At 38.3% G+C, this 10,885-nt stretch overlaps 1 protein-coding gene and 1 long non-coding RNA gene across 11 annotated transcripts in view; one reads left to right on the forward strand and one right to left on the reverse strand.

Annotated features, from left to right (window-relative positions):
- The window catches only part of tecpr1b (tectonin beta-propeller repeat containing 1b), a 46,307-nt gene extending 40,748 nt beyond the window's left edge, over positions 1-5,559 (reverse strand). For all 10 annotated transcript variants that reach the window (XR_015481431.1, XR_015481438.1, XR_015481432.1 and 7 more), the window contains exons 1-5: positions 5,471-5,559; positions 3,102-3,328; positions 2,833-3,018; positions 809-931; positions 354-476 (exon numbers count right to left, since the gene is read on the reverse strand). Coding sequence is in view for 2 of the 10 variants with exons in the window: in XM_087245360.1 (XP_087101486.1) it covers positions 354-476; positions 809-931; positions 2,833-3,018; positions 3,102-3,326 (657 nt within the window). In the remaining 8 variants the exon portion in view is untranslated. The remainder of the gene's footprint in view (positions 1-353; positions 477-808; positions 932-2,832; positions 3,019-3,101; positions 3,329-5,470) is intronic.
- An 84-nt stretch (positions 5,560-5,643) lies between these two features.
- LOC147846145 (uncharacterized) lies at positions 5,644-8,968 on the forward strand. Its single transcript, XR_015481501.1, has 2 exons — positions 5,644-7,233; positions 8,168-8,968. It is a non-coding gene; the product is annotated as an uncharacterized LOC147846145 (long non-coding RNA).
- Positions 8,969-10,885: the final 1,917 nt, after the last annotated feature.

Genomic DNA, 10,885 nt, shown 5'->3' on the forward strand with positions numbered 1-10,885 from the left:
CTTAACCTTTGATAAGTTGTATAAAGTGACTTTTATGAACATTTGTAATGGTCTGTAGTGTTATATTGTGTGTGTTGGTGTTGTATATTACTCTACAAACACCTTGTAATAAACTGCAGCACATTTGCTGTTATTTTAAAGACTTATTTTCTCTAGATATTATATTCCAAACCACTAAAAGTAAAAAAGTCACTTTGTAAAACTGCAGAGTTTAATTTTCATCATCGAATGTGAACAGAGCAGAGATCAACAACCCATAATGCAATTCACAACCACAAATAAACACAGAACAATTCATTAACTTCCATGGAACATTTCCAGCCTTGAAACTTCTGGTAGTTTTGCCGTCTGACCTGTCCTTGCTGAGAAACGGCCCACAGATGAATGTGTTTCTCTGGGTCGTCACTAATACTCCAGCCGCCGCAGCTAATGTCGATGAAGGGCTCTGGAGGGACTCGGCCTCGGTCCACACACACCTGAAATATAACAGTTTTAATAACTCATTTCCAATTGTTCATTTCTTTTATATTTGCCATGATGACAGCACATAATATTAGACTAGATATTCTTCAAGGAATCCATTGCTTTAAACATATGCTAAGTTAGTGGTTCATTCCACTGTGGCAACCCCTGATAAAATAAAGGGACTAAGCCCAAGGAAAATTAATGAATGATACTGCAAACAATAAAATATCGTCCATCCCTACAAAATGTCCCCAAAAGATGTTATTGTCAACACTCCACAGCCCTTATCCCAATAAAAAGAAAAAAAAAGTCAATCTTGTGGGGTGTGGACCTGTGATTGTACCTTAGCCCATGATCCCAGAGCTTTGTATCTCCTGTAGCGAAGCCATCGCCGGCGACGAACACATGAATTCCACTTCTTCTCTTTAGTGAAGGTTGCAGGAAAGTCCACAGCGTACTCCCAGCCCTGAACACAATACAGCCATTCTGACAACTAACATTCATGACCTTTTATGTGGAATAGGTATGGGATGATAACTGGTTTCAATGTTTATAGTGGTTTAATACGTCCCAGGTGCTACGTTTTTTTTGCAGTTTTTGTTTTCGCGACTCCACCAGAGGTCGATATGTGTACACTTTTTCATATCTCAAATTTATCTCACCAGTGCCATTCACGCCTGCTGTTCACACGTAAATCCACCAGAGGCCGCTGTTGACTGACTGACAAACTGATCGACTGACCCACCCTTCTTCTTCCCTAAACCCAACTGATAGTGTTTTCAAAAGCACCGACTGACCCGCCCACCGCCTTCCCTAAACCCAACTGACAGTGTTTTCAAAAGCACTGACTTACCCGTCTACCCACTTCCCTAAACCCAACCGATAGTTTACAGAAGCACCGATTTGACCAGCGCCCACCCGCTACCCCAAACCTAACCGTTGGTGTTTAGAGAAGCACCGATTGACCCGATCACCCACTTCCCCAAACCTAACCGATAGTGTTTAGAGAAGCACCGATCGACCCGATCACCCACTTCCCTAAACCCAACCAATAGTGTTTTCCAAAGCACAGATTGACCCGAATACCCACTTTCCTAAATCCAACCGATAGTGTTTTCAAAAGCACAGATTGACCCGATCACCCATTTCCCTTAACCCAAGTGACAGTGTTTACAGATGCACCGATTGACCCGATCACCCACTTCCCTAAACCCAACCGATAGTGTTTTCAAAAGCACAGATTGACCTGATCACCCACTTCCCTAAACCCAACCAATAGTGTTTTCAAAAGCACAGATTGACCTGATCACCCACTTCCCTAAACCCAACCGATAGTGTTTTCAAAAGCACAGATTGACCTGATCACCCACTTCCCTAAACCCAACCGATAGTGTTTTCAAAAGCACAGATTGACCCGATCACCCACTTCCCTAAACCCAAGTGACAGTGTTTAGAGAAGCACCGATTGACCCGATCCCCCACTTCCCTAAACCCAACCGATAGTGTTTTCAAAAGCACCGATTGACCCGTTCAACCAATTCCCTAAACCCAAGTGACAGTGTTTACAGATCCACCGATTGATCCGATCACCCACTTCCCTAAATCCAGCGCTTAATTTGTGCCGGAACACGTCAGATCCGTATCCGGCACCTCTGAAATCTGATCCAGCACCTCATTTTACCAATCCCCCTCATCAAATGCCCTGTCCACTGTTCACTTTCACTTTCTATTGCGACTCCCCAACCCTCTTCACTTTCGTCCGCGACACCCCTCCGCCTTACACCTCCAACACCACCCTCCCCACTCTACACTATTGTGTGTGACACCTCTTCATTTTTGGGTAACATGCCAGATCCATTACCCCGATCTGTTACGGGACCTCGCAATTCACAAATTAAGCACTGCCTAAACCCAACCGATAGTGTTTACGGAGGCACCAATTGATCCGATCACCCATTTACCTAAACCCAACCGATAGTGTTTACAGAGGCACCGATTGATCCAATCACTCACTTCCCTAAACCCAACCGATAGTGTTTACGGAGGCACCGATTGATCCAATCACTCACTTCCCTAAACCCAACAGATAGTGTTTACGGAGGCACCAATTGATCCGATCACCCCCTTCCATAAACCCAACCAACAGTGTTTTTAAAAGCACTGATTGATCGATTGACTCTTAAAATAAAATGTGTTCAATTGGGAAAAAAAGATGTTGATTTTTACCCAGAAATTACTATTGCTATTATTATTTTTTTTATTTTAATCCAAGGTTATCATACTGTCAGAATCTTATATCAGCCCATAGTGTGACCTAGGCATTAGTGGTATGTAAATGATGTGTAAATGTGTGTTGGTGTTCCTCACCCCAGTCTCGGTGGACTCTCTCCCACAGCTTTCGTCATCCACGTACCAGTCTCCCTCCCACTCCCAGTTAGCAGACGGCAGCTGGAAACTGTGCAGAGGCTGAGGGTTCGAGCCGGACTCATCCGTCCACTGCCAGCGGTCCGTCGGCAGCAGAGCGTCTGTGTACCCATCCACCGGGTTCCACCTCTGCACAACACACAGATAACACCAGACTCACACTCATATACACTATATTTTATACTATAAATGACAATAGTATATTTTCTCACCTGGTTCTCGTAGGTCTCCTCCTGGTGTCGAATAGGCACAGGACTGGGGCAGACGTTGAGGTAGATCTGATGGTCGCAGCCGATGCCCCAGCAGGAGAGCCTGGAGCCCGAGAGCCGCTTAAGCTCCAGCAGTGGGTCAGCAGATCGGTTCCAGCGCCCCCTAGAGGCCGACAGACTGAACACCCGGCCGTACACATCCACCGCCCACAGCGAGGAGACCGACATCCCTGTGCAGAAGGGCGTAGGTTCAAAATATACACATTGACACCTATGAATTCCCCAAGGATTGAATATCATGTTTTGTTTTGATACGCTGCAAATACAAAATCACTTTACATTAACACCTGCAATGCTATTCAATTTATGTAAATAGGCATCTATTTTACTCCTTTTTCAAGATTTAATAAAAGTATTTTGTGTCTCCAGAATGTGTCTGTAAAGTTTCAGCTCAAAACACCCTTCAGATTATTTATTAGACCTTTCAGAACCTTAGAATTTTCTGCTCTGAATAACCATGAAGCTGCTTTTGTGGCCTTAAATGCTGGTTCTCCCCGCCCACCGTTCCCACATGCCTGTCAGAGTGTGCCTCTACCTCAGCCTCGGCTGTGTCAGATAGCAAACAGACATGAAGGAAGCAGATCTCACGTAACGTTTGTGAGAAACACTACAGTACGGACTTTCCCAATGATTATTTGATGTATTTGTTACGGAGTTAATTCAAGCCTTTCTGCAATGATGAGTCACACACAATATAGTTACAAAGTTCACACACAGACTCACATTTGACTTTGTTTTTGCACGGCAAATGTGATAGGATACATGTTAAAATCCACTGCTGTATGGCCATCCGTTATGTTAATGTACAAAATAAACCTGATTTAACGTCCACAAACAAAAATTAAAGCGTCTTCTTTAATAATTGTACTGACATGCGGTGGTGGTGATGAAGTAAAGACGGTAAAATCGCTGTAATTTATTACACACATGCACTGTTTTAAACACGTCTTAAACTTGTAAAACTCATTCTTGATCACATTTGATGAGATTCGGCATATTTGGCTTCAGTACTGACAAATCTAATGTACAGTTAAAGTCAGAATTATTAGCCACCCGGAATTATTAGCCAACCTTTTTATTTTTTCCTGCCCTACGTGTGCACGTGCACGTGCCTGTGCGTATGGATGTTTTGCCAAGATGGGTTACGGCTGGAAGGGCATCCGCTGCGTAAAACATGTGCTGGATAAGTTGGCGGTTCATTCCACTGTGGCAACCCTGGATTAATAAAGGGACTAATGGACAACTTATATATTTGTAGAATTTATTTATAATTTGATGTTTTTAATCAATTGTTGTGAATGATATCGACTTAAACGTGCTATTTCTGAAGAATTGTTTTCGCATAACAAAACTATTAAAGCTGTTAGCTCAACTGGGCTGAGGACAAGGACAATGACAAAGTTTGCATTTGTAAAGTGTTTTGATAAAAAACAAAAATCTGAGAACCAAATGAATGACATATTCATTGAACAACTCACAGAAATCAACCATCAGTCCATTTTATAAATGTTTGAGATTAAATTATTTTTATTCAGTGTATTTACAGTATGAGTATACAGTGACTCCTATAAGTACATGAACATGTTGCTTAGCAAATAATCGCCACATTAAGTAGAAAATCGCCTCATAACAAAGTGTTACATCATTATTACATAAATAAACTATTTTACAGCCTGCTTGTAAATAAAGCAAGCAAACCTGCAGTAAAATAATAAATGATACAGTCACTATAGTCTTGTGAAGTAAGAGATACTGTTACTGGACACCAGTTGGGGTTGCTGCTAAAAGGGATACAGCTGCGGTCCGAAATTATTGAGAATTATTTATATTATTTATAAAACGTCTCATTATATTGTATTTTATTAACGTCTATCTCTACACAGCCCTCATAGTAATGTAAAAACGGTGATTATACAGAGTATTATTCATTTTATTTATTAAATCACACATTAAATTGTATTTTAGTAACATCTACCACCACTCCAAGTCTAAACCTAACACTATCAGTACTGTAAAAACATTAACTATTGTTTATTAATTATATATCAACTGTATATGATGTGCGTATCCGCAGCTGTATCCCTTCTAGAATTCACAACCAGTTGGTCACCTTGCGCCGATCCCAATGTATTCCTTATTATACCCACGCGATTATCTGCTTAATTTACTGTTATTTAATATAAAACACTGATTTGATGTTTGTTGTGATTTTTGATTTGTAAACATTAGATAATAACCGGACGTGATGAGGAAATAAATTCCGACACACACAAATACACACTCGCGTTATAAATGACGCCTCGTAAACTTACCGTAGGTGGAGTTTAAGAACTGTACAGTGACTCTTCATTTACTCCGTACATTATAAACATCCCGTTTATTATCACTCCAGCATTATTCTAAGGCTCTCCGAGTGACGCACAGCAGGAAGTTCAGGGTATTTGCGCTCTGATTGGTCGGCGCTCACGGAAACGTCAAAACCTAAGCTTCTGATTGGCCAGGCGGCGCGCGCACGCATGTTTTTCCCTCGAGTTCTCACACACGGACGTTCACTTGATCAATTATTGATTCTCTGCGCTCTTAATAATTGAGACTCAGCGGTGACACATGAGCAGCAACTTGTAGAGTTCACTTGTTGTTTCAAGACTGATGTAATGGATAGATAGAAGTAGATGGATTTCAGATGGCTGCATTGTTATTTGAGCAGCTGTGTTTAGCTTTGGCTTTACTGTTTTGTTTTGTTTTTCTATGGCGAGTTCATTTAGCTGGTGTAGACAGATAGGATGTGTATTTTACACGAAACAACGCCCAGGTAAACACACACACACACATTATTATTTAATTCATTCATTCATTTTCTTTTTGGCTTAGTCCCTTTATTAATATGGGGTCACCACAGCGGAATGAACCGCCAACTTATCCAGCATATAAAGAATACAAAAGAACTACCCCCCACAGCCTAGGCTGGTTTATAAGCTGTTTTTTAGTAGGAAGTCATCATAAATTGTGGAAATAACCCATCGAATGTTTTAAGAAAACGCACAATATGACATGAGTGGAGTCAACTTTCATTATTGACAGACTTGTTAAAAATAAAAAAACATTTTACAAGTAGCCTAAATTTTATTTTTAATCTTGAACATTATTCTTGAGAGAAAAAAATGACCAATTAAAAGGTCCGAAGCACAAAAAGCAGCCTTTTAAAGTTCATTTTAATACTAATTAGGCGTATAAAAATCTAAAATCAAACAATATTCCGGCGGTAGCTTAAATAATGTGTCGGTGCTCTTTGTGCAGGGGATTCATCAAAATAAACATCAAAATCAATCCAAGGCACTCACAAAATGTGGAAAAATAATAATTAAAAGCCTTTATTGACATGGCTGTTCAATTAAGCCAAAGAGTTTAGAATGACCAAGAGGCGACACTCAATAGAACGTTCCATTGCAAGTGGAGTTGGAGTGATAGCGATTGCTGTCCATTGCTGTCGTGATGGCGAGGAGTAGCTGCTTTGTTTTTATTTATTTATTTTAAAATCCCATTAAAGCTGAGATACAACCTGAAAGATGACAATACAACACTTACTATCACAATCATCAGCGCTTTTAATAGTTTATTTTACAGACTTATCATATGCTTTTGTTCTATTGGAGTTTCCATACCAAAATGCCCGCCGCGCCCTCTAATGGCTGTTTCCCAAATTGCACTAGAGTGTCGCCTCTTGGTGATTCTATGCTCTTTGTTAAAAGTGTGGCGTCAGGTGTTACCAAAATGTCTAAGCGCAGGTTGTGGTTTCTCTCTAGTGTGAATCCTTTCATGCGTTTTTTGGGTGTCGGACAGTCTAAATCTCGTCGCAGTGTGAACACTTGTACGGTTTCTCTCCAGTGTGAATCCTCTCATGCTGTTTCAGTTCTGCAGCTGACATGAAGGTCTTCACACACTCAAAGCACAGATGCTCTCTCACACCAGTGTGGATCTTCTGATGTTTTATTAAACTCGACTTCAGTTTAAAACTCTTTTCACACACAGGACATGAATAAGGCTTCTCGCTTCTATGAACTGAAAGATGCATCCAGTGGCGCAAAAAGGGGGTGTGCAGTATATGCGGCGCATAGGGGCGCCAAACACTGGGGGCGCCATTGTGCCAAAACTATTTTTGAAATTATCCATATTAAAAGTTTCAAATAATATATATTTTTTTTGTTAAAAAAAAATAACAAAATTGTGTTTCTTTAATGATGAATAATATTTATTTAGCATTTTATACGCGTATAATATTGTAATTTATTAAATTAAAAAATCATTCCACCCCTACCCCCATTTTTCATACCATATACATGTTTTTATGAATTTATCATGTATCATATTGATTCATCAGGCCTTTTGGTAACTTCTTAGCTCAAAACTATTTTAATTTTAGCTACAAACAAAGTTATAACATTTCAATTAAATAGAACATTTCACACTGTTTGTTTCTGTTTTTTTACACTAAATATTTGACAGTCTTTTTTATTTCACTTTTAGCAGTTTCAGTCAATTGTTCTTGCAGAGACAGACCTTACACATCTCACAGTATGCATGTGAGAAGTAATTGCAATGTTCTTTTGCCCTTTAGGACTACCATGTCTATCATTTTGTTTTGACAAACGTAGTACAAAAAGCAAAAGCAAGGCTAGTCAAGGTGCTATAATCATTTAGTGAGGGAAAATTAAATTGAGAAGAAATTTGGGCTGGTATGAGATGCATTTCTTTGCGACTTAACATGCTTAATGTAATTATACCTTTTACTACTTCATACTCTTTCAGTTGTGTTCAGAACTGCGACACTGTATTTTTGAAGCATATTGATATCTTTATGAAAAAATATCTTTAATTTATTGACGGAAATATTGTCCACATTTTATCACTTGCCTGTTATAAAATATAGTTTGATCGAAGGGGGGGTTGAAAAAGTTGAAGCCGCATAACCATCCGTAAATGTGCAGTTGCGCCCCTGGATGCATCCTCAGCTGTGAAGCCCTCAAAAATGTCTTGCTGCATTGATCACATTTGTAGGGTTTCTCTCCGGTGTGGATCCTCTTGTGTTGATGAAGGTGTGATGATTGGCTGAAACTCTTCCCACACTGAGTACATGTGAATGGTTTCTCTCCAGTTTGGATCCTCATGTGTTTTTTAAGAGATGATGAGTGTCTGAACTCGTCCCGCACTGAGTGCATGTGAATGGTCTCTCTCCAGTGTGGATCATTATGTGTTGATTAAGGTGTGATGATTTAGTGAAACTCTTTCCATACTGAGTGCAGGTCAAACGGTTCTTGTCTCTCTTTTTCAAAACACCAGAAATCTGTAATTTACGTTTTTTCCCCAGCTCCAACAGCACATTCCTCCTCTTCACTTTCCTCATCTTCTTCAAAAAGGTCTAAAATAAAAATAAAAAGTTCAGTTTGTAGTAAGTCATAAAGTAAATCTGATGAAAAGTTGAAAAGACACAGTAAAAATTGCCTACGCAAGCTGTAACTTTGATGCACATATATTTTAAATACATCAGATCATATTTAGTTTGGGACTGCAGAATGACTGATAAGCGACGTTAAACCAAAACTCCACCTGTTAATATCAGTTGTGTATATATAGAGTCAGGAAATGGATGTTAGTTGCGAACCTCTTGAATGTAATTCTTGTATTGCATTGGGGTAACGTAACCCAGAGCTCTGTCATCGAATTATTCATTTGTATCTAATAAATTACTAATATTTTTGGCATTGAAGAAAACCCTCTCCAGACCTTTTCTTAATAAACACGCATGGAATTGACTGGATATTCCAACAATAGTTAACTTCAGTTTATTTAACTAAACTTGCCATTAACTTTTATTAATTTTAGCTTCTTATAACGGATAAAAAAAATATAGTCAATCTATTTGTGAGTCATACTTGTCTTATCAAATGTAATTAATAATTAATATTATTGGGGTGTTTTAATAAAGTAATATTGAAACAGTAAAGGTAATCTGAATATTTTCACTGCTTACTTTAATCCAATAACTAACATTTACTAATGAGACTTTATTGTCAAGCGTTATCTTTTGTATTTGACAATGAAAATTTAACTCAACAGTTTAACAAAGTGACTTTAATTGAAATTTTAGTCATTTAAAATATTATTATGAAATAATATAGAGTCTGTAAAACAACTGAAAATGTTCTAGCAGTTTATTACAAGGCTTTTGTACTGTAATATAAAACATCAACCCAGACAATTTATCACTTTAAACTACTAAAAATGTTAATAAAAGATAAAAAATAAAAATAAAAAATTTGGTTTCAGGGTTAAAAGTTGTTGGAAGAATGATCAAGGTCCCATAAATCAATAAATAAATAGGGAAAAATAAAAACAGCCCAAAAATCTAAATTGGTCTTTATTTTGCCAATTGGATTTTGTCTAAATATAGCCCAAAAATTATGTTGAAATATTTTTGTTTTTATTCATCAAATTTGATCCACATTTAGCCCAAACATGTATATCTATGGCAATTAAACTATAATATTATTTAAAATATCCTAGATGCAATGCATAGGACAACAAATAAAGCTGAGGGCATCTTATATGATTAAAAAAGATTTGACTGTTTGGCATGCTAATTTTCAGTGGATGGCTGATGCTTGCAGTCCAACACGTCTGTTCAATTCTGAATATCCGATCTACATCCACTAATCCTGATTGCAGATGGGTTTTACACATTCGGTCCTAACTAACCAAAGATTGTCTAAAAATGCTGATTTCATTGATCATGATGTAACCTGTGATGACTGAATATCGTGTAAACTGTGTATCAATGGACCAGTAAGCCCAGAAGTGTAGATTTCTCCAAAGGAAGTGATGATGTGACACCCGTGAAAGACAGGAAGGGAGGTAAGAAAAAATTATATTATTGTAATAACCACTTGAATAAAAACAGTGAAAACAAAATCTTAGTATCTCACACTACAGGTGTATAATGACCTAAAATTTGCTTATATTCAATAGTAACACTGTTTTTTTCCCCCCATTTACAGAACTATTATGGCAAAGCCGCTGGTAAGGTAATATACAATGTTGTTGATACTAATCTTAAAATTTAGTTACTAATAATTCTCTCGAGTTTGTGTTAGCTAACTTTTAAAAAGCTGTTTCCATTTCTAAACATGTAATCAGCTCATAAAACCTCAAAACACAAAGTTCCACTCCTACTGAAACGAAGAATAAAGTTCAATTTCTACAATTTCTTTGCTGTTTCGACAGGAACGCTCAAGGGATCCTGTTAACAGGTAATTCGTCAGTCCAAGTTCTCAGTTAACCACAAAGAAGAAAGTTGAGACAGTCCACAATCCAAGAAGGGGTCACACTTCACTCATTTCACATTCTAGAGCTAAACATTCAGCAACTGACACCAAAAGAACATCTCATGAATAAAACTACAGATGTGTATGACAATTTCACTCTCGTATACACTCTCATAGTTTTCACTTGTGGCTCGTTTCCACAGACTGGTACAGTACTGTACGGTTCGGTACATGTCTCCTTTATCAGGCTTCTGTTTCCACTATCAAGGGTACACTTTTGGTGGTGTACGACAGAGTTTCAGTCGACGTCATTTTCGCTCGAATAAATGTCTACAGTAAAGCTGTACAGGTCGTTCACAAATCATATGAGAAGCACTTCTCACAAAACAGACGCTTTATACACATAAA

The sequence above is a fragment of the Danio rerio genome, chromosome 3 (assembly GCF_052040795.2).
Source record: "Danio rerio strain M-AB ecotype USA chromosome 3, GRCz13ab, whole genome shotgun sequence".
In the NCBI taxonomy this organism is placed as follows: domain Eukaryota; kingdom Metazoa; phylum Chordata; class Actinopteri; order Cypriniformes; family Danionidae; genus Danio; species Danio rerio.